Here is a 26,444-nt window from a genome sequence, read left to right on the forward strand (position 1 = left end):
CAGGAACCGAACTGCATTCCCATAGGCTGATCTGGTGGCGTGTTTCAACCTGGCGGAGACGTCGGGAGTGACTGCCGCACCGGGTACGAAGTCGACCGGGTGTACTTTGCTTCATCTCCGGAAAAGAAACTCATTGGTAATCGGATTACAACCTTTCCCACTTACTACTGTCGCCCGGTGCGTGACTAAAAACATGATAAAAAACGGCCACCACGACGCGGAGGAACAAGTTGCGGGAGGCGACCGTCATAATAAACCCGCTGCGTCGGAGTGCAGCCCGGAGAAAAGGAAACGAGTTGTTCGGCTGTGGTGTGACGGCTGGTAAGACTGCATTCAACCTTATCATTGTTCTAATGTGTCACAGTAAGGCGATTGCTGTGTTGTCACGACGACGGAGTAGCCATTAGTATTTTAAAGTTGCAGACTGGGGTGATTCAGTGCGTGGTTAGCATGCTAATGCTAACTCTAGCCGCTTGGCTATGTCCGCAATACTGTACTGTCTGTGTGCGACTAGACTAGATGATCTCCACGAATTCTTAATGACTACACCCATTATAATAGTTTTTATTCTGTCAGCTAATTTTATGTTCCGTAACGCCGTTATTTTTATGACTTGTTGGAGGTCGCAACTGTATCTGTCCTAATGAGAGTCAAGAGCGTACTACCAAATTCTGGGCCCTGTACACGCCCCATTTTAGTGCCCCGTTCTCTGTGGTGGTCGGTTGGTGTTATTGCAGTTTAAAATGATTGAATTTTTATTGAAAGTGTTTAATATTATATCATCTCATCTCATTTTCTGAACCGCTCTATCCTCATTAGGGTCGCGGGGGTGCTGGAGCCAATCCCAGCTGTCTCCGCTGTTTTTGGAATGTGGGAGGAAACCGGAGTACCTGCAGATACTCCAAGCAGATGGACACCGGGCCGCCGTCCTTTTTAATATTATCATTGACAAAAATTATTTCACGATAATTATCGTTATTTATTGTTTCATCCCCCAGCTTTAGCTTTATTTAATGCCTATTGTGATAAAATGCACTGAATAAAAAAAAGCAAATGCCTTCATTTTTTGTGTTACTTAGTTGTTACTTAACAATCAATAAATTGATAAGTGATCAGTGATTGTGTCAAGTATATTCCCAAATTGTAAAGGCCAGCAAGCGAGTATTTACTGTCTTGTGTTCACACTGGGGCGGCCCGGTGAAACGAGTGGTTAGCACACCAGCCTCACAGCTCTAGGGCCCTGGGTTCAAATCCAGGTCACATCCACCTGTTTGGAGTTTGCATGTTCTCCCTGGGCCTGCGTGGGTTTCCTCCGGGTACTCCGGTTTCCTCCCACATTCCAAAAACATTGATGGTAAGCTGATTGGACCCTCTAAATTGCCCCAAGGCATGAGTATGAGCGCGAATGGTTGTTTGTCTTTCTCTCCTTGTGCCCTGCGATTGGCTGGCAACCAATTCAGGGTGTCCCCCGCCTCTGGCCCGGAGTCAGCTGGGATAGGCTCCAGCACCCCCTGCGACCCTAGTGAGGATAAAGCGGTTCAGAAGATGAGATGAGATGTTCACACTGTTTCTGTTTTACTTACTTTCTAGTTATGATATGGTCCACTATGGTCATTCAAATCAACTGCGGCAAGCTAAAGGAATGGGAGATTACCTCATTGTTGGAGTGCATACAGATGGTGAGGATTTAATGTACAGATTGTTTACATTGGCTGTGTTGTTTTATGAATTCACTCATACTTAAAAAAGTGGAGCATTTCAATTGAAATTCAATGCTTCTACTGAATGTGATGTTGGGGTATTTCTGTTTCTGTTAAGGCCAACGTTAAGCAAAAAGAAGTTCTTTTTCGACTGTGCAGGCCTTTACAAAATGACATGTTTGTTTATGATGCATTAGGTTATGGGTAACATATCAATAATAAGTATCTATTGTTTTTGGATATATCAAAAGCGGAAATATCTAAGCACAAGGGCCCACCAGTCTTCACTCAGGAAGAGCGCTATAAGATGGTGCGGGCTATCAAGTGGGTGGATGAAATTGTTGAAGGAGCACCCTACGTAACCACTCTGGAGACTCTGGACAAATTCAACTGTGACTTCTGTGTGCATGGAGGTATAAACCTGTCGGCAGAATCCTCCACAGTGATGCATGCAATGATTTTTGGCCTGTTTTTTTTTAAACAGATGACATCACGCTGACTGTGGATGGCAAAGACACATATGACGAAGTGAAGAGGGAAGGACGTTATCGGGAATGTAAACGCACTCAGGGGGTCTCCACCACAGACCTGGTGGGACGGATGCTTCTCATGACCAAATCTCATCATAGCAACATGGTGGGTTTATCATGCCTTGAACCTATAGCATGTATCTGTGATTATAGATCTCAGATGATGACTTTTTTCTGCTTTTTTTTTTAGATTACATAGTTTTATTCATCCAGTATTCGGGAAATCTCACTGTCACAGTAGCAAGAGAGTGAGAATATAGACACAGGAAAAGACATTGTAGACATAAATAGGTAATAAATAAGTAAACACATAAATAAATAAACAATTAATTAAATATATGAATTAGCGTGTTGCTGAAATATATATAAAAAAATCATTTTTAACTGCAGATTCCAGTAACGTTGTTCGTCCTTCATATAAAATAGTTGATTAGTCATTTAATGGAAGGTTTCGATCTCGACTGCTTTACCTAAGGCCCATCTCTCAACTTCCAGGTGACGTAAACATGACAAATTAAATATTAAAAGCAAGTTTTGAGAAATCAATCACATTTCCAAGCGTGGATATTGACATGAAATTGAAAAGAAGAAATTATAGTTGATTGGTATACTGTATACCTAATTATGATGATGTACCTAAAGACCTCATATTTTCTTCTCCAAAAATGTATGCAGGATAACCCAGATTATCAACACCATACAGACAATTTTGGGAAGGTATGTAAATATCAAACTTTAACTCCATCTTTTGGGGTGATAAAGAAAAGCATTTCATAGGGTCTTGTCACAATGACAGGTGATGATCTTATTGTGTTAAAGGGACCTAAAGGCCACAGTCCATGGACTGGAGTGTCTCAGTTCTTACAGACGTCCCAGAAGATCATCCAATTTGCCTCAGGAAAAGAGCCCCAACCCGGAGACACCATCATTTATGTGGCTGGGGCGTTTGACCTCTTCCGTATCCTCACAAAGACCAATCGTCTGAAATATTAATATTGTTTTGTTTAGGGTTTTCACAATAGCAATGAGTAAAAATGCAAATTTTTAACTTGGGTCCTAGATTAAACCCTATATCACGTTGTCCCCTTTTGTTTTTTTTATGTTGTGAAGTGGAATATGACGTTTTTTCATCCCTTTTTACCATGACCGGACGATTTGCCGAAAGACGTTTGGCCGACGGACGTTTGGCCGACGGACAGTTTGCCGAACGGACGTTTCGCCGAAACGGGATTCGCGCGCTCGCCCTGCCCCCGGATCATGTGTACATATTTTTCAACCTCGGCCCGCAGGCCATATATGACCCGTTACAGAGAACATTTATTTAGGAATAACAAGGGCATGTACTGCCCCCCGCTGGATATATTTCTAAATACAAGTACATACTACAATGTGTTGCCAATTTTTTATATTTTTTATTTTATCCTTGCGTTTAAAGTAGTAGCCATTTGGACACGCAATGTAATTTATCAAAGCTGGGGATTGATGTCTGACACTGAGAAAAAACAACACTTGAAGACTTATGTGACCTATTAGAGAACAATACCTGAAAATGCCATGGAACACACTTTTACTTCTAGTTTAATTTTAAATAATTTCCCATTATTTTAGGAAATATATATTCAAAATGATTTGCTGAGAACCTTAATTCAAAGATTAATCTCAACGTTTTCTATTATGGTGTAAATTTTCTGGAGTAGGATTTCTGGATTTACAATTTCATTACAGTAGTGCTTACTGTTCCTACTACTTTATTTTCTGTATTTCACGTACTGTTCTGTGTGATCTCCAAATGGCTACTACTTTAAACGCAAGGATAAAATAAAAAATTGGCAGCACATTGTAGTACGTACTTGTATTTAGAAATATGTCCAGCCGGGGGCAGTACATGCCCTTGTTATTCCTAAATGAATGTTATCTGTAACGGGCCGTATATGGCCCGCGGGCTGAGGTTGAAAAACATGTACACACACGATCCGGGGGCGGGGCGAGCCCGCGAATCCCGTTTCGGCGAAACGTCCGTTCGGCGAACTGTCCGTCGGCCAAACGTCTTTCGGCGAATCGTTCGAGTACCCCTTTTTACTACCAAAATCTTTCCATACTCAAAAATGGCGGTCAGTGTACGTCAATTAGATGCTGGTCTGCTATTGGTCAGCATCAGTAAGAGGGAAGAACATTCAACCAAAGGCTTGGTAATGCTTCTCCAAAGAAGCGAAATATTTATTGAAGCCATCTGAGAGACAAGACGTTCATAAATCAAAATTTGCAAATCAAAGCGACACCAACACGAATATTAAAAATATACTTTAAACATTTTAGAAGAAAGTTGTAGGGGAAACTAGTGTGCTGTCCAGTTTGGATGAATTACCATGTCATGAGCTTTCTGTAAATACGAATTATAACAGTCTATCACACTTAGCAGAAATTCCAAGAACTCCCGCAGATGTTTTTATTCAACGCCATCTATTCCCATCTGCTGGATGTATTGTGTAACTGCCCCACTTGCCCTCATAAAAATGTGAATTGTTGGTTCCTTCACCCCTGTCAGACATTGGTCATGTTGACTTTCTGGCGATGGTCCACAAGCTCGCAAAGAAGCCCTATGTCATTGTCGGTCTGCATTTCGACCAGGTATGTTAAATGAGGCATTGGTACATCCTTACTATAGACAGAGGAAAATACTAATGTTTTTCTGAGAGTACCTTTAAACTGCTGATAGAGCTCTTTGTTGTACTTCAGGAAGTCAATCGGTACAAAGGAAAGAACTATCCAATCATGAACGTCCATGAAAGGACCCTGAGCGTCCTGGCCTGTCGGGTAACAGCACACATGAGCGCAAACATATATAAACAATATGGTACCATTGTCAGTGGGGGAAATTTGAGTGCAGGCCAAGTGTCTTCCACAACATTTTAGTCCCTGTTTTCAACTACACTCGATCAGCTTTTCATGAGCACAAGTCTTACCATATCATGTGTATTCAGTCCAGTTGAAAACCAGTAAACTAAACTCTGTCCTACCAAGAGTTCTTGATGCTGACACCATTTTCTGATCTTGTGCGCAGTATGTGTCAGAAGTGGTGATTGGTGCACCTTACGCTGTGACTAAAGACCTATTGGATCATTTCAAGGTGGGTGGCTTATCTGAATTTTGTATGAATTTTTTTAATCCTTTTCACCCCCAAATTATTTTTGGCAGAGAATTAAAATTATATTAACCATTATGATAAAAAAAATACATTCACCCCACTTTTTCATCTAATAAAGTAAACAAAACTATCATACTATGGCCAAGTATGATCTTGATATTTCTAATGTAATTCAATTTTGTATGATTTTTGTTCATCCTTTTCACCCCAAATTATTTTTGGCAGAAAATTACACTTATATGAACCATTATGATAAAAAAAAAAAAACATTCACCCCACTTTTTCATCTGATAAAGTAAAAATAACTATTACACTATGGCCAAGTATGATCTTGATATTTATAACGTATCTGAATTTTGTATTAAAAAAAATTCATCCTTTTCATCCCAAATAAATTTTGGCTGAAAATTACACTTATATTAACCATTATGTTAAAAAAAAAAATATTCACCCCACTTTTCCATCTAAGAAAGTAAAAATAACTCTCATGCTATGGCCAAGAATGATCTTGATATTTATAACGTATCTGAATTTTGTATGAAATTTTTTCATCCTTTTCACCCCAAATTATTTTTGGCAGAAAATTACACTTATATTAACCATTATGATGAAAAAAATACATTCACCCCACTTTTTCATCTAATAAAGTAAAAATAACTATCATCCTATGCCCAAGTATGATCTAGATATTTATAATAACGAATATGGAATGTATGTATGTATTGTATGTAATTTCAATCAGTCAATGTTTGAGTTAATGTCCGTTTCTTCATTGGGATGTTGGCGGTTCCAGTTTCCAATCATTTACTCTTAAGTGGATTGTATATTTTTGCAGGTGGACATTGTTTGTCATGGCATGACTAAAGTATTCCCTGACAAGGATGGATCGGAACCCTACGCTGTGAGTGCAGATTTATTTTTTGGCCGGATCAAAGTGCGTCAAATGTGATTCGTTATTAATAAGTTATACCAATTCACAGTGCAATCTCTCTGTAAGACTGGTACAAGTTCATAAATAAGGCCTTATTCATTCAAATGTATACATACAAATTCATAACACATTATCTTGGAAACACTTCTGATTTAAATGGGACTTAACACAAACATCATTTTTTTGGCTTTTCAAATGATCCTTTTTTTGCTGTGTTCATTTTCTTTTAAACATAAACATTTATTGACCATTGTTAAATAATGCTCTTTCAAAATATTTGTTTTATCCCAATTTTATGATTCAAATCCATTGGTAAAAAAAAGCAATGTTGGTTCAATTGTTTGATAAAGGTAGCAGACCACTGTACCCATGTGTAATTTTTCCTCAGGAACCAAAGAGGAGAGGAATCTTTAAGACCATTGATAGTGCAAACAATCTGACTACAGATGACATCGTCAAGAGGATCATTGAAAACAGGTCCTCCTTTAATTGACTTACTTGTCTTTATCATTTCCCTCTGTCTATTTGACTATGCCACGGTCACTGTCCCACTTCCACAGGCTGCAGTTTGAAGCCAGGAACCAGAAGAAAGAAGCCAAGGAGATGGCGGTGATTGAGGCTTTGAAAAAGAAAGAAGAGCAGCGGGAAACAACTCACTAGAGAAATGGAATTCTGGGACTCTCGGGTTTGGGATTGGCTGACTCTGGTACGTGTGTGAGCTGACCTAGGTTATGAAGAACCACAGTGTTTCAACAAGCTGCAGCTGCATTCCACCCAGCTGGATACAGACACTTGTTTGGGAACAGGATCCTGGTTTGTGTTTTTATGCTACTGGGCGGTTTCTCTCTATGCTCTGCTATGCTCTACAACAACATTTAGCTGTTTTTAGCACTATATTTTAACACAAAATGTATTGCAATGCACAAGTAGTATCTTAAAGCGGTAATTTATTGGAAAATTATTCAGTGTCACCTTCATTGGAATTTTAAATTACTACTTTTTAAAAAGGACTTGTGGCCCTAATGGTTCATTTTAACAAAAAAATGTAATGCAAATTGCAAGTAGTATCTTAAAGATATAATCTATTGGAAAATTATTGTCACTTGCATCGAAGTTTTTACAAAGGATTTTATTTTTGTTGCGCTAATCGTTCGTTTAAACACATTAAGAATGATGGCGGATGAAATTCCTGTCAGTCTTATGCAATATCAATAGTATACAATTTCAATAGTCTTAGCTATTATCTTTTAAACTGGATCTTCAGATGGTATTCACTTACCTAAAGTTGTGTGTCTGTGTTCTCTTTGGGGTGTGTGTGTCCTGCAAGATTAAAGGAATGACATCACGGACTCATTCCTTAAGACAGGGGTGGCGAACATACGGCTCTCGGGCCACAGGTGGCTCCCAGCCAAAATGTATGTGACTCTTTGCTTCTTATTTGTATATAGTGTGGCTCTTTGCCTGGTTTCATGTTTCTCTTATTTCCATTCTCTCTTAAAACACACTCAAATTCATCAGGGCCCATTAAAAACAAATAATAAATTATATTTTAAAAATAATTTGGAAAATTTGATTTTGTTCATCTGGCTCTTTGACTCTCACAGTTTACAATTTTGGCTCTTTGTGTCTAACTTGTTCCCCACCCCTGCCTTAAGTTATAAAATGGCACCGTTATCTGTAAACTAATTCAGATGTTGACTACATGCTCTTTAGTTTTCCACGTTCCCAGAGAAATATGCTATAGGAAAAATGTCTTTGCATGTTGCAATGACAAAGCAATGTTAGTGAGCATTTTTTAGACAGAGTATTCGTAAAGATAAATAGGTTTTGGGATTATTTAAGAGTTTTCAAAATAATTATAATATTGTATTATATAATAAACTTGCTATCTTGCAAATAGTTGTCTTGTTTTTTTTTAAGTTCCCTCTTCATTTGCCTTGAGTGAATTGTCCAGTGTGCATTTTGGTGACCATGTACTGGTAGGGATTTGATGTCTCATCTCATTTTCTGAACCGCTTTATCCTCACTAAGGTTGCGGGGGGTGCTGGAGCCTATTCCAGCTGACTTCGGGCCAGAGGCGGGGGACACCCTGAATTGGTGGACAGCCAATCGCAGGTCACAAGGAGACAAACAACCATTCACGCTCACACGCATACCTAGAGGCAATTTCGAGTGTCCAATCAGCCTACCTTGCATGTCTTTGTAATGTGGGAGGAAATTGGAGTACCCGGAGAAAACCTACGCAGGCCCGGGGAGAACATCCAAACGCCACACGAGTCGACTGACCTGGATTTGAACCCAGGATCCCAGAGCTGTGAGAACGACATGCTACCCACTCACCCCACCGGGCTGCAGGATTTGATGTTTTAAGTAAATAAAATTAAAAAAAGAACTACCATGTCATTCACAGGCCCTTTAAAATCCCAATCAATTTCCATTCCTTTATAACGACCCCCTCATGACAGAGCTCTTTGTTGTCTCAGAATGCATCACGGCTCACCGAATGCATGAAATGAGGCCACAGTCGCTCCAAACCTGCCAAATGTGATGGGTGCGGTCCAGTACAGGCCAATGCATAAAAGTGCAAACAGTCAGCCTCATTATAAGCACAAAGAGCCATGGAAGAGCTTCTGTCACAAGAATGGCATCCTCCAGAAAACAGCTTTACATTATAACGTCCTAATCTTCGTATAGTTGTCCAGTTAAGTGAGAAAATTGTTTAAAAAATAACATTATTTTCGTGCTTTAAATCGATTCAAGTGTTCCATTTTAGCAAAACATTTTCACAGCTGCGTGTGACTGAGGAGAGACAACCGGCATGATTGATTTCTATCTCACCAACCTGTGAGCTTTATGAGGGTCAAGTTGAACACTTGCCTCCCTTTTGAAGACGGGTAGTGATGTATCCAAGAGTGACATGGTGGTCATTCATCTTCCATACCGTGCATCCTCGTAAGGATTGCGGGGATTGCTGGAGCCTATCCCAGCCGACTTTGGGCGAAAGGCAGACTACACAAGAGAATGGTCGCCAGTCAGCCGTAGGTACTGTCAGGCCCCAGACCAGACTGGTGGCTGGGTGCGCCTGTCATCCAATCACAGGCCCAGCCCCTAATGACTCGAGCGCTTCCTGTTGAGTCATTAGCCAGCGAGGGGTATTTAAAGCCACCAGGAACATGACCAAGCCGCTGGATCGTCATATCAGTTCACTGTTAGGTACCCTCTCGCGTTTCTCCTTGCCTGCCTAATTGATCTACGACCTCTTGTTTGCTCCCAGGATTCCGACCACGCTCTGCCCCACGGACAACTTCGCCTTCGACCTTGTACCCTCCACTCTGGACTTCGCGACGGACTTCACGGCTACCGACCTTCCTGCTACGACTAACGACTCGCCTACGCTATCCCCTCTTGTGCTTGCCCGTCTCTTGGACGATTCTAATAAAGATTCGAAAAGACCAGACACGCAGCTCTCGCCTGCTTTGGGGTCCACCATCCCCGACTGTAACAATGAGGGCTGCCTGGCGGCTGAGTGGTTAGCGTGTTGGCCTCACAGTGGGGGACCTGGATTTAATTCCAGGTCGTTCCACCTGTGTGGAGTTTGCATGTTCTCCAGGACCTGTGTGGGTTTTCTCTGGGTGCTCCAGTTTCCGCCCATATTCCAAATACATACATAAGTAGGCTGACTGTACACTAAATTGCCATTAGGTATGAGAATGAGTGTGATGTCCCTTGCCTCTGGCCCAAAGTCAGCTGGAATAGGCTCTAGCACCCCTGCCACCCTTGTGAGGATAAAACGGTTCAGAAAATGAGGTTTTTTTTTACATTTCTTAATCAATATCCGATTGATCGGATTGGGAATCGGTATCAGAACACCCTCCAAATTGGTTGACTTGGATTCAAAGGCAAAAATATGTGTCCGGGACACTCCTACTTTGAAGAGTAGGAAGGTTGCTGATCCATCTTTTTAATGTATGTTCAAAGTGGTCCTATCATATATACCAAGCAGTGGCGGGCCGTCAGGGCCTTCAAGGCCTTCTCTGCTGGCCTAAGAAATATCTGAATCATATTATATTTTGTCCATCAATACTTATTATTCCAAATGGTCTGTTAGCTTCCTTTCATTGCTTTTCCCCCTGGTTGCACTGCTTCCAGATGTGTGTTTTCACATTGAAGCATTTAACCAATCACATTTCAGCCATTATTTGTTGCCAGATCAGACCTGCCTCAAAGCCTTCACAATCAGTTCTTGCGGGCTCTGCTGCATTAAACTAGACTGTTGCTTTTAACCAATCAGATTTCGAGTTGGCAACCCCACAATGATTTTTCATAGGCGTTAGCATTTTGCTGGCTGGGTCATGTCATTGCTTTCACAAACTATGATTGGCTAGTAGGCGGGCCAAACCAGCCAGAGATCACAAACTCCACCCACATGGCCGACAGAAGCAGAAGCAAAAACAAATTGATTCTGTTTGCTCACAAAGCTATTTTCCAGTCAACTCCGAAGCTAGCAAGCCTGTTACAGCCGGGAAAATGGTGTGTGGGGCACTTTCAGCGCGCTAACTTAGCTCCACAAGCAAATAGTATATTGTTGTGTTGATTTAATGCTATTTTCAAAACGGACTATGCCGGAAATATGACAGGACAGGCTCGACTTTCACCATTAGCTTCGATGGCGATAGGAAAGAAGGAAGAAAGAAAGGAGGATGGATATTGTGTAAAAAGGATTTTTGGTGAATAAAATTACAAATATGGCTATATTCCTAAATAATATTTCAATTGTGGGCCAAGTTCTGATATCTGAAAAGCTCCAGTGTTTGTATTTAAGCTCCAGTGTTTGTATTTAATCACAAAATGCTGCTAGGAAGTGGATTTTACCCCAGTTTAATTTTTGGCGTTTCACCATTGACGTCCATCGCTGTCTTTTCCCGGGAAAAATCACCCCCTGGCTTGGTTGTAATGTCTCAAAAGCTCCAGTATTTGTATTCAATCAATAAATGATGCTAGGAAGTGGATTTTACCTAATTTTAGTGCATTTTTTGTCATTTCACGTATGGACGTATCGACGTTCATCGCTGTCTTTTTACCGGGGAAATGATACTCCGGGCTTGGTTCTGATGTCTAAAAAGCTCCAGTATTTGTATTGAATCAATAAATGCTGTTTTCGGCTGGATTTTACCCCATTTTCGGGCAATGTTTGCCCGTACGCCATTGACGTTCATCGCTGTCTTTTCCCGGGAAAATCACCCCCTGGCCTGGTTTTAATGTCTGAAAAGCTCCAGTATTTGTATTTAATCATGACATGCTGCTAGGAAGTGGATTTTACCCCATTTTTGTGCATTAATTTATTGATTATTTTTTATGTGTCGCAGCTGTAGCTGCAGTAGAGGTTTTATAGCCATAAAATAGTTTTTGAGGGTTGGATTGATACGTTGAAGGCGCTACCAGAAAATGCACCGCCCGCCACTGATACCAAGTAACCTTAACATTACTATACTAATACGCCAAAGTCACTCGGGGTTCCCTGTAAAAACAGGTTGTTAATACATCTTATCCTGATCCTTTTCGTTTCTTTTCCTTTGTAGCAGTCTACCTTTGACATCCAGAAGAGAACAAGATCAATAGTACTACTAACTTTAATCCTGATGTAAATACAATGTCTTCATTCTGATTGGCTGAATTTTGACGTCACTTCCCACGAACTCCAAAGCATTTCCATCTGGAATGGGAGGAAAGGACAGCATTTTGAAGCTTTGGAGTTTACAACTCGGTCACTCCCGTAGTCCAAACAAACGCAACAAGCCCCGTTCACGACATAACATACCCCGAAGCGATGCGGAAAACCAGTTTGCTCCGGTTTGGCCCATAAGCAAAACTTTGGAGAGGGATGTTTTGCAGACGCTAAGCGCAGCTTTTTCTTCACGCCGAGCACGAGGAGTTGTGAGCAATGCTGCGTGAAGGAACTCGCTTGGTTTGAACTCGGTCAGAAACAGGACTACTTTCGAGTCCGGCTCCGGCAGGAGGAAATGTGTGCACGGGATGGGACTTTGTCTCGGTACCGATGTTACAGAGGAGGAGAAGAAGGCGAGGACACGTAGTGCCAAGATAGACCGAGACCTGTACGAAGGCGCAAAGAGGGAGATGAATATGGTTAAAATTCTCCTTCTAGGTGAGATACACTAACTTTTCACGTCATGCTTGTGCACTTTGACAAAAATTCTTAAAACTATTCTGCTTTTGCTGGGAAAATAATCATAAAGCACTATTATGTTGACTACTCATTTATAGGTTGATTATTTATTATTTATCAGTTTGTTTCTTGTTACTATTTGTGCACATCCCTACTTATGTTGTGACTACTTATTTCTTGATTATTCATTTGTTTGTTTGTTTTTTGTGCACTATGTGGAGAAAGCTTTAAATCTCATACTTGTATAATGACAGTAAAAACATTCAATTCACTTCAAAGGCAGTGAAGGAGGTTAGTGCGTCGGCCTTACAGCTCCGGGGTCCTGGGTTCAAGTCCAGGTCGGTCCACCTGTGGGGAGTTTGCATGTTTCCCCTGGGCTTGTGTAGGTTTTCTCCGGGTCTTGCGGTTTCCTCCTACATTCCCAAATCATGCAGGGTAGGGTGATTGGACACTTCAAATTGCCCCTTGGTATGAGTGTGAGCATAAATGGTTGTCCGTCTCCTTGTGCCCTGCGATTGGCTGGCCACCCATTAAGGGTGTCCCCAGCCTCTGGCCTGGAGTGGGCCCCCGTGACCCTAATGAGGATGAAGTGATTCAGAAAATGGGATGAGAATTCAAATCAATTCAAACGGACTGTGCTTCTATTAATGTCAATGGCAGTTAACCATTTGATAGACAGCGGTCAGCTATTCAGAAGTTGACCCTTAAGACCTTTGACCTTTTATGGAACAAGTGACTATATTTGGCATAAAATCACTAGTCACCGCCCCAAAGAATGGTAAAACAAGTTTTGACTGGGAGAGGCGACTGATTTTGTTTTGGCAAATACAAAAGACGGTACAGCCTTTTCCACGTCTTTGATGATGTACCTGCCAAAACTAGCTATCAGTAAAATCTGGAATGACGAAATAATCGGACAGAACAATAATCCATCATCCGTACATTACTCAACATCTTGCAATGTTCTCCAGGTGCTGCAGAAAGTGGGAAAAGCACTTTGGTTAAACAAATGAAAATCATCCACAGCAATGGATTCACCAAACAAGAACTCAGCAGCTTCAAGGTCAGAAACACGCTAAAAAAACACAAGAACACACATCAGACATAATAATAACTTCTCTATTGTGCTTTTAACTTTGGTTTATTATCATTAAAATAATGAAATTCAGAATGCGACCTTATTCTGGATATATGCCATTATTATTCATGCATTCTAGACACAGTATTTTACATTCGCTTGACTAACGTGATGTGACGGACTGTGATATATTTTTTTCACAGTTGCCCTAATTTCCTAGGTTGAAATATACACTAAAGGTCAAAGGTTTTGGGACATTTTCTCATCCCACTGAATGGTATCTTAAACTTCTGACCGCATGTGTAATAGCGTTCTGAGCTTTATAAAGTGTCTACATCAGCACTTTCGTTATTTGTCCTATTTTCTATGCCTTGCACTGTCACTGGTTTGGGAAGAATGGAAACAATTACTAGCTTCATTCTATTTCCCATTTACTCTTATCTTTACCCACATATCTTTCCTTTGACCCCCCACTCCCCCTGCAGTATTTTATCCATCCCCTGTCCCACGAGTCATTTCCTATCTGCATTTCACTGTATCTTTCCACTCTGTAAGAGTCTAAATTGGTCCAAAGGAGGCAGATAGGGAAGATTAATTGACCACATTTACATTAACTTTCATTGATTGAAAGAAGGTAATTTTCTGAGCACCTACCTTTAGATCATTTGTGATAGAGATGAGGCGTGGAATAATTTAATGCTGTTTCATCTTGCTGGGTTTTTGTTCTAGGAACACACAACAAACCAGTTCTAGGTGGCCTAAGGGTTCTGCTTGCTTTGTAGGGATCTAAGAAATCGAGCATGGATTATGGTCCAAGGCCATTAAGCATTTTGTAGACCATCATAGTTGGCTATTGTAGTGATTTATGGTCACCAGTGTAATTTGGTCCTGTTTCTTTGTATTTGTAAGGACTTTGGCAGCAGAATTATGAATTAGATGCTGAATCGTTTTTTAAGACCTGTAAACACCCCATTGCAATAATTGATTCTACTAAAATTGAATGCATGGATCCGTTTTTAAGGAGATTTTTCATCTGTCAGAAAGGTTAGATAATGTAACATCAGTGTTACAAATCTTAACAGCCAGCCAGTTTGTTTGTTTGTTGTTTTTCCTTGATAATTTTTTTTAACATTCTAGCACAAAGGCTCAGTTGTTTGTGCTAGAGCACATTCTTTTCATTAATACATGCATATGAATGAGATTGATTCTGCTTTTGAGGCTCGCCGTATTTTGCTATCGCACCATTGTCAAGATTGAATAAAAACAAGATGTATCAAGAACATGAAACAAATGACAATGAAATGAAGCGGAATATAAACAATCGCAAGATGCCAATTGGAATACACGTGGGTCATCTAAAAGGATATATTTCAAATTTTTCATTCATCCATTCATTTTCTGTACCGCTTATCCTCACAAGGGTTACAGTGGGTGCTGGAGCCGATCACAGCCAACTATGGGCACCAGATGATTGGTAGCCTGCCAATGATCGTCGTCGTTGCAGTTACGCATTCCAATGGCTCACAATGGGAGGTCCTTCCTTTATTTTGGTTAATCGCCACAATATTTTATTGTTGTTGTGACTATTGGTTTCTCCTGTAGGTTTTTTTCCCAACACCATCCTGGTGGTTAAAAAAGGATCACAAACCTAGTTGGGATAGGCTCCAGCACATCCAACATAACTATAATAATTTATAAAAATGGTTAGACAGCTTGATGGAAAACAGTTCGAATTAAAAGTGAGTCGTATCATACTAAGGGTGTAGCGCTATTGTACTGATTCTTATTAGATGATGCAGATGTACGATTTCAATTGAAGAGACTGCATTTATTTTTTATTAATAGTCTACAAGTACACGCTTGCACTGATGTTGCAATAACCTTTTGTTGTCAGCTGTGTTTTGCACTGGTGTGAAACCATTTCTATTTTCTGTTGTAAAATGGACACCTCACGCCAAATGTGCACTTCCGTAACTTCTACCAACCCCCTACAAACCCTGCTTTTTGCACACATATCGCCTCCCTCTCTCTAAATGTTTGCTTGGTGCACCACAAGAAAATAGTTTTTCACCTTAAAGTGCTTCAAAGTGGGCACCTACACGCTATAACAGACTCCTCCTTTATGTCTGAATCTCAACTTGTTTGTTATATTAGCAAAATTAAATGTCTACTAGTCCGGAAAAGGGGGGGTGAGTCACATCTAATTCTTTCTTAATCCATTGCCAGAGGCAGCAGTGTTTTGTTTTTATGGACTAAGATTCCAGTACATACAGTATTGTGTAAACAAGTTGATTTGAGTGTAAACCTTTTTTTCCCCTATCCTTGCTTTTAACTTTTAAGCATTGCAACAACTAATTCTATTTCTACTTTTCATTGGTGAATGTGAAGCTAAGAAATTAGGTAGGAAGCTTTGTAATGCAAATTGGACAACATAATCACTTAAAAAACATCGATGTTATTGTTGTTTGTTAATAACGCCTCACCAAATTCCAAACTAGACAAGAACAATGTCTGGGTGCCCGGATGGATTCAGAGATTACTGTTGTTCAATAGCTGTTGACATTGATGAAATTCCACATGGACACATGGAGTCACACACACACAAACACAAGTCCAGGTGTCTTTTTACTTGCTACATAGATTTTTATAGAGGTTTGGTGGTAAAAAAAAGAGAGCTTCAGTTGACTACTGAGCGATGTACCTGAGGCGTCATGGTCTTTCTCCTTTTTGTTTATGCAAAATATGTTAATACTGGGTTAAGAAAAAGTATTTGCTTTGATACTGGATTTGAAGTGTGAGCGAAACTACATGGGAAAATTCCCAGGTGAAATGGATTGCTTTGGAAAAAAAGAACATTGAGTTGTCTCCCATTTGTAAATAAGCATCTTGTGGACAGATGAGTAAAAAATTGAATGTTTTGAATGGCGTGCATCCCATTCTACCAAGTGTAAAAATGGCACAAAAGAACACGATGACAAGTGATGGCAGTCTGGTGGTCATAGACAAGGACAACTGGCTGTGATTAATGGAACAAGGGCCGTTAATGCTAGAGGAAAATAGGGCATAGTTGAAACAATTTTGCAAAGGGTGGGCTAAATTTGTTCTGCAGCAATGTGAAACACTCATCACCAATTATTGCAAATGCTAAATTTTTGATTTCATAGATGGCACAACTGCTATTAGTTTCAAGGTGACAATGTCGCGTTTTGTCAGGGTTTTGGTGGAGGTGTGCGTGTGTGTGTGGTTTCCCTGGCTGGGTTATTGTGTGTTTTTCGCCTCTTGTGTCCCTCCTGGCTTCCCTTTCCTCTCATAACCAGCTGCGTGTATATTGTGATTAGCCCCCATCTGTGTGTTCAAACGTGAGTCTTTTGTGGTAGGGTGTGGGAGTACAGACACTCCTCAACTTACGAACGCAATTGGTTCCGAGCGATTGTTCATAAGTTGAATTTGTTTGTAAGTTGATTTAGTGCTATATTTTGTATTATAATTTATGTTTAAGGCCTATATAAGTATATTGAAGGTTTATATAAGTGCATTTGTATGTTTAAGGCTTGTATAAGTAACACGCATTGGTTTGTACTGAAAAAAAAAACATTTAATAAAATGGAGAGAATATGTACAGTACTGTAGAGAGAGAGATAGATTTATGTATTAGAAACTGGCCAAATGAAGCGACCTAATGACGATTGCACAGTTTTCTTCTTTTTTTCATCATAAATGATGCAGTAGCACTGTATGGCATCATTCAATTGATTTGCAAACTTTGTGCAACGTTCAATATTTGGGTCCTGCTGCTCGATCTTTCTGTTTATAAATGGTACTGAATGTGCAACGCTCACCACTTTCTGACGCGCATCAAGCTTCGTTATTATTGCCACTCGTTTCAAATGAAATGGCTTGCCTCTTCCTTGCAACTCCCTCAATAGAAGCCTTTAGCTTTTTACCAACCATATTCAATATTGGATGCATGAGATATTTAATGATACAAATGAAAAAGGTTCTTTGCACACTGGAGATACATTCACGCACTTCCGCATTGCAACGAAGAAGGTAGATGCTGGGTGAGCTGAGCTCTTACAGCGCCAGGCGGCGGTATTAGCGGCGGAAAGAAGTACTACTCCGAAAAAGACGCGAAATACAAAATTGGACTTGCGAACATTTTTGGACTTAAACGCAATTTGCAGACATGTTCGTATGTACCGTTGTTCGTAAGTTGAATGTTCGTAAGTAGGGGAGCGTCTGTATTGCCAATTGTCTTCCGTTTCGTGTTTTTTGTGAGTTCCGCTGCCTCATCGTTCGGCGTGCACCTTCCCTGGTTGTTATTTTGGTAACTTTTGTCCCAGTTTTTTGGCTAACTATTTTTCATTAAAATCCTGAGTTGTGCAGCAGCACTTTCACCACCTTTTTGTCCTGCTCTCGCATCCTGGGTTCTGTCCTCGCTGTGCATGCTTGGTAGTCATAACAATTACTTTTTCAAATAGGGCAAGATAGGTTTGGATTATTTCAGTCGGTTTAATTACAACATTTTCTTTTAAAGCTGCAGTTTTTTTTCTTGATTTGTTTCTGTGTGATATTGAAAATGGTTTGATGAACTGAAATTCTTGTGTGTGAAACTAAATACACAAAAACAACAACAGAATTAAGAAGGGGGGAAAATACATTTTCACTACACTGTTTGAGTAAGAGAATTACAATTTATTCGTGTTTATAGGCCACTGGATGGTGTAGGGCAGGGGTGTCAGACTCGGGTTGGTTCGCGGGCCGCTTTAACGTCAATTTGATTTCACGTGGGCCGGACCATTTTAGATATAATATTTAGATTTTTTTTAAATAAATGGATTAAAAGAACTTAATTAAAAGCCCTGAATATTAAATTTTTTATAGATCTAAAACAATGTTTATTGTAGCTTTTTTTTAAAATATATTTTTAGATTTTACAAAATGATTTTTGAACTAAAAACACAGAAAAAATTGATTAAAAAATTACAATTATCGATTTAAAAGGGGGATTAGGAAATGTAATATACATCTATACTCTTCATTTTAATTTGATCCTAAAACAGAAAGTCGGCACTCATGATTTACTTTCCCGGGCCACAAAATGATGTGGCGGGCCAGATTTGGCCCCGGGCCGCCACTTTCACACATGTGGTGTAGGGGTTCACTCGCCTCACTTAGGTGCAGACAAGTGGGGGATCAATTCCAGCTTGGTGGTGGTATGATTGGGCGTGTGAATAGTTGTCTGTCTCTCTGTGTGCCCTATAGCGGATTGGTGACCAGTCTAGGGTGTAGTTTGTCTTTAACCCAAAGTCTGCTGCGATATGCTCCAGCAATCCCCGCAAGCCTTGAGATTTATGGAAGATGGATGATGTCAAAACATAACCAATTAAAAATCATTTTTCATGCAGAAATTGTATTCTTTTGTCCATGTGCCTTTTGTGAACTTAAAAGTAAGGTCAGCGCAGTTTCACAGCTAAAGCAGTAGAGCTTTAGATTTTTCGATTAAATGAGAAACGTGGACAGAGGCCGACAGAAAAAAAAGGACAAGATCGCATCCAAGGAATCCTCTGACGCTGCCAACAAATTTCCGACTGATGTTTATCTGGAAATAAAATATGTTAAAGATTTAAAATCTAAACATTTTTCCCCATGCTGATGTCAAAGTTCACTTTTCTCTGGTGTATGAGTGCATGCCAACTGGAATTTGCATGTTGTGCCTCACTTTTAACTCAATTTTGTAATATTTTGATTACATTTTTATATAGCATCAGCCATAGTCGTAGTGCTTTCTCGCTTCGAGTGTGCGGTTTACTACATAAGAGAGGCTTCACACACTGCAGGTGTTGTAAACAAAGTTCTCGTAAAATATTCAAACCTGAAGTGGTGCTGCTCTAGGTGCGTGTTTTGTTGAGACAGTAACAATTCCCCATGTGGACACTAAAGTGGGAAACCATCAGACTGTGATAGAATCGTAATGGAATGCAAAGCTCATTGTTAGCTGGCAGTAGACTGACAGGTCAGGTGGGGGTGCACACACACATTCACTTTAAAAAAAAACTTCTTAGGAGCCTCTTTGTGCTAAAGTAAATTTAAAAATGCTTAGTAAAGTCATATTGTACATGGCCCTTTTACTTTCATCAGTTTCCACACTAATTTACACAACATTTGATAAATTGTCATGTCTTTTAGCACAAAAGCTGTATATTAAACGTGTCCTTTAATGTTTTAAACTCCCCCTGCCTTTAAAAAATAAAATAAAAATTGGTTCACCATGTTTATATTAGGTCGCTCCACTTGTGTGGAGTTTGCATGTTCTCCCCGGGCCAGTGTGGGTTTTCTCCGGGTGCTCCGGTTTCCTCCCACATTCCAAAGACATGCATGGTAGGCTGATTGGACACTCTAAATTGCCCCTAGGTGTGAGTGTGAGGGTGAATGGTGTTTTGTTTCCTTGTGCTCTGTGATTGGCTGGCCACCAATTCAGGGTGTCCTCTGCCTCTGGCCCGAAGTCAGCTGGGATAGGCTCCAGCACCCCCTGTGACCTTAGTGAGGATAAAGCGGTTCAGAAAATGAGATGAGATCTTCATAATAATTTTGTTTAGAAAAATGACTTCTTGAGAATCAACGGTGCACATATAGTTAATTATTGATTTATTAATGATTATTACATTTTTAGTTTGAGTTGGTCAAAAATGGTTAAATAGCACCAAAATTCCACACGGCGGCGCCAGTGCAATACTGTAGACTGTTGAGGGAGAGGAGAAAATAATAGGTGCGTTTACAACTAATAACTACAATTCAAATAATATAATACTGTCATTATGCAAAGGCTACTTGCACACCATCACTTAAGAAGTCATTGTCACACTGAAAAAGTAGAACATTTAATAATTGTCTAATTGAAATGAAATATTAACACTGCTCTTAGGTTTTCATCATGTTTGGAATACTTTTTATAAAAGCGTTTGTTGATGTTTCAGCCCGCAGTCTTGGATAACCTCCTGACCTCCATGAAGTTTGTTCTTCATGGCATGGGCATTCTCCGCATCAACTTGGCTAACAGCAGAAACAAGGTTTTACACCATTTCCATTGTATTTTCGTTGACTTGTCCTGCATATGATTTATTTCCATCACTTGTAATTACAGCAGATAAACACCAAAGTGCAGCATCTCACCACTGTGACTCTCTACTCTTTCCATTCTGCATAAAACTGTACACGACTTAACCTCGTCGAGAATTACATTTTGATGTTTAATTTGATTGAAAGTAATAGAATTCACACTTTCCACCCTCTGATCATAACCTGTTGGGAAATGGGATGATTAGAGTGTTCCCTCTGGTAATTGACACTAATTTGTTCTTCTGTCAGATTTATGTTAATCGTATGTCTCGAAAGCAGTCACAGCAATTTAGTTTTTTTTTTTCTTACAGGTGCACGCTCATTCAGTGCTGTCGTGTGGTCGCTCTTTTGATGAAGATCAGGTCTTTTTTCCTTTCCTGAGCCACGCCCTTTCCTGTTTGTGGGCTGACCAGGGGGTGAGAGCTGCGGTGGCCCGGGGATACGAGTATGAGCTCAATGACTCAGCTCTGTAGTAAGTGCTCTCATAGCATGCAAACACGAACACACACACACTGTGCTAAAAAGATGCAGGGGTCTAATTAGTTGGACTTTATGACTGCTACTCGTCCATGTGTTTACTGCCACTGAGTATTAAACTTACAGAGTAATGATAAACAAATACTAGAATCACACCCAGCAGGGCGCAGTTATATGCTGAGGATGAGCAATCCTAAAAATGGCTGTCCTTGACTGAAATGTTATGATGCACCCATCAATTTTGGTCCATTCCAGGCTGGTGGGTGACAGTAATTTCAAAATGAGTGTCATGCGCAGTGATCTTTTTTAACTGCACCTCATCATCTGTTGAGTCTAACAGGTCACTGCCCCACTTCTCTGCAATTCCGGCAAATTGTAATAGTGAAGCGGGTCAGTCTACACCCGGTGTCGGCAACCTTTTTCTCTCTATTTGGATGCCTTTATCACAAGAGAAAAAATGAAGTCATAGAATTAAGACAATGAATATTCAAAATGGAATTGAAACACTGCAAATAATGGGAATTTTTCGCTGTTAAAGTTCAACATAATAGTGATTAACTTTTAATCAAACAATAACATAGTGTCTTTGTCAAATCATTTACTAACTCCTGCAAAGAAAACAAAACTACAGTGGTACCTCGTCATACGACCGCTCATCATACAAAATGCTCGTCTTACGGGGGAAATTTCGATCGAATAATTCGCCCGTGATGCGGTCAACATTTCGTGATGCGACCAAGCCAGGTGGCCATCGCATTGTTTTTTGCATATCTTTCGTGTATAACAATATTTACGAGCACCGGATGAGTTATTCAGACCAGGAAACGCACAACGCGCATGCGCGGGGAAAAGAGGGCTTTCTTGGTAATGAAGTATACTCGTGCACAGCTCAGCTGCTGCATTTCCTGTTATTTTTATCTAATACGAGGAGTATTATATTACTTCTCGTTGGCTGCTCATAAGAACATCGGGGGCACTGGCTTGCAACAGCATCCCCGGTAGCAACTCTATCATAGGCGCCGTTCGAGGGAATGCGAACACAGATGCTACAAGCTAAAAGGAGCCGCTAGCCAGCGCCCCCGAAGCTCCCATGAGCAGCGGTGCGATCGCTGATAAGACTGCTGCTCGTTGGCAAGTGGTCGTGCGTTCTCCGATTGTGAGGACATTTGTGTGCATCATTTTCGGAATATTTTGAAGGGAATAGTACGACAGCAAACAGCCCATCGATAGCGAACGTGAGGGTGGAGTGTTTGTTCTGTTTACGAGTGCGTTGTGTGGAAGAAAAAAAAAAACGAAGCCCCCCGCCCCTTTTGTGCCCCTCTCCCCTCGGCGAAATCCGACCAATTTTAGTTAGATTAAACACTTTATTTCTATTAAACCACTCATTATTTATTACTTTGTCAATATATGGCGAATTATAAGAAATAAAACATTTTTTTCAATCCAATATCCTGTTTTCGGTGTTTTTTTCAGAGTTGGAACGAATTAATTTGTTTCCCATTCATTTCAATGGGAAACTTTACCTCGAGTTACGAGAATCTTGTCATACGAGCTCAGTCCCGGAACGGATTAAGCTCGTATCTCGAGGTACCACTGTACCTTTATATGTAACAAAAATGTAATATACTTATGTTAGATATTGGTTAGCTAATGTATGAAATGTGGCAACTCAAGCTGAATTTAAATTTCTAAACCTGAATCATTGGATTTCAATGATCTAGTTTGGTCTTGTATTTCTTAATTTGAATGAATCATTGATTGGATTGGATTGGATAACTTTATTCGGCAAATTTCATTGTTTCAGTAGCAAGTGGGTGAGAATGCAGATACAGGAAAGGCAGAGTTACACATGGTTACAAGTTAGACAATACAGACGCAAAGGCCACAGAACAACAAAGCAAAAAGCACAAAGTACAAAGCAAAGCAAATATAAGATGAATCAGAACGGTGAAATTTGAGTTTCAAAATTCAATTAACATTTTGAATTTGACTTCAAACCAATACATTTTTACACTTTTCATCCCTCGTTGTGGTCCTATATTATTTAAAATAAGGTGGTTTTTATATGATGCTAAACAACACACCTTAGCTAGGGGGGTGGGGGCAATCTTGATTGAGGACGTTGTATGTTATATGTACTTTATAAATATTTGCATCACATTTAAGACTTCTAACTGGTCCGGCAGTAAAAATATAGCATGATGAGAACTAAAAAGGAAAGGCAACTGTAGAGAAGACGATGTAGAAACGTCAGAGCTGGGGGAGGCCGTCTGGTCTCATTCTCCACCCATTGAGAGACTGTTGCTCTACAGTTATTTACATCGACAGGCCACTGGTCCCCCATTGAGAGCCACCAGCTATGGCATGTACACTCTCACTCTGTACGAGTACAGATACTTATTTAAATAAGATTTATTTCTGTTATATAAAATAATCATTTTTGATACTTGACATACAGACACTCCTCAACTTACGAACGCAATTGGTTCCGAGCGATTGTTCATAAGTTGAATTTGTTTGTAAGTTGATTTAGTGCTATATTTTGTATTATAATTTATGTTTAAGGCCTATATAAGTATATTGAAGGTTTATATAAGTGCATTTGTATGTTTAAGGCTTGTATAAGTAACACGCATTGGTTTGTACTGAAAAAAAAACATTTAATAAAATGGAGAGAATATGTACAGTACTGTAGAGAGAGAGATAGATTTATGTATTAGAAACTGGCCAAAAGAAGCGACCTAATGACGATTGCACAGTTTTCTTCTTTTTTTCATCATAAATGATGCAGTAGCACTGTATGGCATCATTCAATTGATTTGCAAACTTTGTGCAACGTTCAATATTTGGGTCCTGCTGCTCGATCTTTCTGTTTATAAATGGTACTGAATGTGCAACGCTCACCACTTTCTGACGCGCATCAAGCTTCGTTATTATTGCCACTCGTTTCAAATGAAATGGCTTGCCTCTTCCTTGCAACTCCCTCAATAGAAGCCTTTAGCTTTTTACCAACCATATTCAATATTGGATGCATGAGATATTTAATGATACAAATGAAAAAGGTTCTTTGCACACTGGAGATACATTCACGCACTTCCGCATTGCAACGAAGAAGGTAGATGCTGGGTGAGCTGAGCTCTCACAGCGCCAGGCGTCGGTATTAGCGGCGGAAAGGAGTACTACTCCGAAAAAGACGCGAAATACAAAATTGGACTTGCGAACATTTTTGGACTTAAACGCAATTTGCAGACATGTTCGTATGTACCGTTGTTCGTAAGTTGAATGTTCGTAAGTAGGGGAGCGTCTGTATAAGCATTTCCTCCTTCTATTACCTTTCATAGTGATCTTAAAGCAATGAATTATAAAAAATAAAGTTTGATCTCAAATAACATTGCATAGGGCTTTGAACCAATGCATAGAAAGATGCATTTCCCACAAAAGCTGTTGGGTGATTTTCTTTTTAATCAAATTGAAGGTGCCATGGGAATATCTGCATTTCACACAATAGCTGTTCGGCGAGTTTGTTTTTAAGCAAATTGAAGGTGGCAGGTTGGAAAACTGGTTGGCACATGAGATCGAGGGTTCAATCCCAGGTGGGTCCTCTGTGTGTGGAGTTTTCATCTTCTTCCCGAACATGCGTGCGTTTTCTGTGGGTAATCAGGTTTCCTCCCACATCCAAAAATCATGCGTGGTAGGCTAATTGGGCACGCAAAATTGTCCCTAGGTATGTGTGTGAAAGGTTTTCCCGCATTTGGCTGGCCCCCATTTCATGGGTCCTGCCTCGTGCCCACCGTTGGCTGGAATAGGCTCCAGCACTCTAAGCGATACAGAAAGTGAATGAATGAAGAATGAATAAATCAAATTGGACAAAAATAAGTACAGTGGTACCTCGTCATACGACCGCTCGTCATACAAAATTCTCGTCTTACGGCGGAAATTTCGATCGAATAATTCGCCCGTCATGCGATCAAAATTTCGTGATGCGACCAAGCCAGGTCTTTTTTGCATATCTTTCGTGTATAACAATATTTACGAGCATGGAACGATTAATTCAGACGAGTTTCTCCTAAGACCAGAAAACGCACAACGCGCATGTGCGGGCAAAAGGAGGGCTTTCTGGGTAATGAAGTATACTCGTGCACACAACACCTTAACTTCATTACCCACAATCAATACGTGGGTAAGCTCAATCAACTATTGTATTTCCTGTTATTCTTTCTAAGGAAAGAAGTTCCCGCGATCGTTCTTTGAAGACTATTTCTCGTTGGCAAGTGGTTGTGCGTTATCCTATTGTGAGGACATTTGTGTGCATCATTTTGGGAATATTTTGAAGGCAATACAACAGCAAACAGTCCATCGATAGCGAACGTGAGGGTGGAGGCGTGGCAAACCGCCAACCCGGAAAACGAAGGTAACAAAAGATTACAACGAAATTAGAAGTCAGTTTTGTGTAAAGTGGACATTAAACGTATGTTTGAGTGTCTGTATATATTAATCCAAGTTAATTTAAATTTGTTTGTTCCGTTTACGAGTGCGTTGTCGTGGAAAAAAACAATTCATTCATAATGTTTCTTCTACCAAACTGTTGTTTACTTAAAAGTAGAAAATGAACTATGCTTAAAGCACAAAACAGTGAATTTGATCACTGTAAATTATAGATTACTTTAGATTAGAACTTTATTTATTTGATCCCGTATTCGGGAAATTTCCTTGGTTGCAGTAGCAAGCACAGACACAGAAGACATTGTAGACCTAGGTAAAAAGCTGGAGCCACAAACAGGAAGTCCACAAGGTGGGGGACCTTCTGCAGACTGAGACTTACTAGACTATTACAGTAATTATACGTTTATAAACCACACCCACAATTTTCGTTATACGGCAACCCAGCATTGTTTATATAAGCCGCATGGATACTCGCACCAACAAAGATGCAGCTCGTTAGCCTTTAAAAAGCCATTTACAAACCGCACTGGAATATAAGCCATAGGCTTGAAGTGAGAAGAAAAAAGTACCGAATTATTGTCCTTACATTTCTCTTATATTGATTTGCAGTAACACTTACTGTATTTGAATGAACTAATGTTACCCGTGTTGGCCTTCTTAAAGGCAACCATACCAGACTAAAAGTCAAATTCACTGTCAAAATTTGTGGATAGGTTTACCCCTGCCAAAATGCTTTAGTTTTGATGGCAAGGCTGTATTTTTTTTCTTTTGGCGTTGGCTACAGTTTATAGTTATTGCTCCTGATTGCGAAAAACAATCGAAAACCTGACAAGGTTG

The 26,444-nt window shown here is 40.0% G+C and overlaps 2 protein-coding genes across 2 annotated transcripts in view; both read left to right on the plus strand.

Annotated features, from left to right (window-relative positions):
- The first annotated feature begins 21 nt into the window (after nt 1–21).
- Nucleotides 22–8,203, plus strand: pcyt2 (phosphate cytidylyltransferase 2, ethanolamine). Its single transcript, XM_077605706.1, has 12 exons — nt 22–321; nt 1,591–1,679; nt 1,952–2,113; nt 2,185–2,336; nt 2,906–2,947; nt 3,050–3,188; nt 4,776–4,858; nt 4,967–5,044; nt 5,292–5,357; nt 6,211–6,276; nt 6,695–6,783; nt 6,867–8,203. The coding sequence occupies exons 1-12, from the start codon at nt 194–196 to the stop codon at nt 6,964–6,966; spliced, it is 1,194 nt and encodes a 397-aa protein (XP_077461832.1). The 5' UTR covers nt 22–193; the 3' UTR covers nt 6,967–8,203.
- A 3,790-nt stretch (nt 8,204–11,993) lies between these two features.
- gnav1 (guanine nucleotide binding protein (G protein) alpha v1) overlaps nt 11,994–26,444 on the plus strand; it is a 34,092-nt gene continuing 19,641 nt past the window's right edge. Inside the window, exons 1-4 of the mRNA XM_077605385.1 lie at nt 11,994–12,469; nt 13,462–13,553; nt 20,546–20,638; nt 20,999–21,159. Of these exons, the coding sequence (XP_077461511.1) occupies nt 12,340–12,469; nt 13,462–13,553; nt 20,546–20,638; nt 20,999–21,159 (476 nt within the window). The 5' untranslated portion in view covers nt 11,994–12,339. The remainder of the gene's footprint in view (nt 12,470–13,461; nt 13,554–20,545; nt 20,639–20,998; nt 21,160–26,444) is intronic.

Source organism: Stigmatopora argus, chromosome 7 (assembly GCF_051989625.1).
Source record: "Stigmatopora argus isolate UIUO_Sarg chromosome 7, RoL_Sarg_1.0, whole genome shotgun sequence".
In the NCBI taxonomy this organism is placed as follows: Eukaryota; Metazoa; Chordata; class Actinopteri; order Syngnathiformes; family Syngnathidae; genus Stigmatopora; species Stigmatopora argus.

What these genes read in the sequence shown, in the direction of transcription:
- pcyt2 (XM_077605706.1), top strand. Translation starts at nt 194, where the DNA reads ATGATAAAAAACGGCCACCACGACGCGGAGGAACAAGTTGCGGGAGGC. An exon ending in TGAGCGTCCTGGCCTGTCGG is followed by an intron (nt 5,045 to 5,291) that starts GTAACAGCACAC and finishes TCTTGTGCGCAG; the next exon opens with TATGTGTCAGAAGTGGTGAT. An exon ending in AAGAGGATCATTGAAAACAG is followed by an intron (nt 6,784 to 6,866) that starts GTCCTCCTTTAA and finishes CCACTTCCACAG; the next exon opens with GCTGCAGTTTGAAGCCAGGA.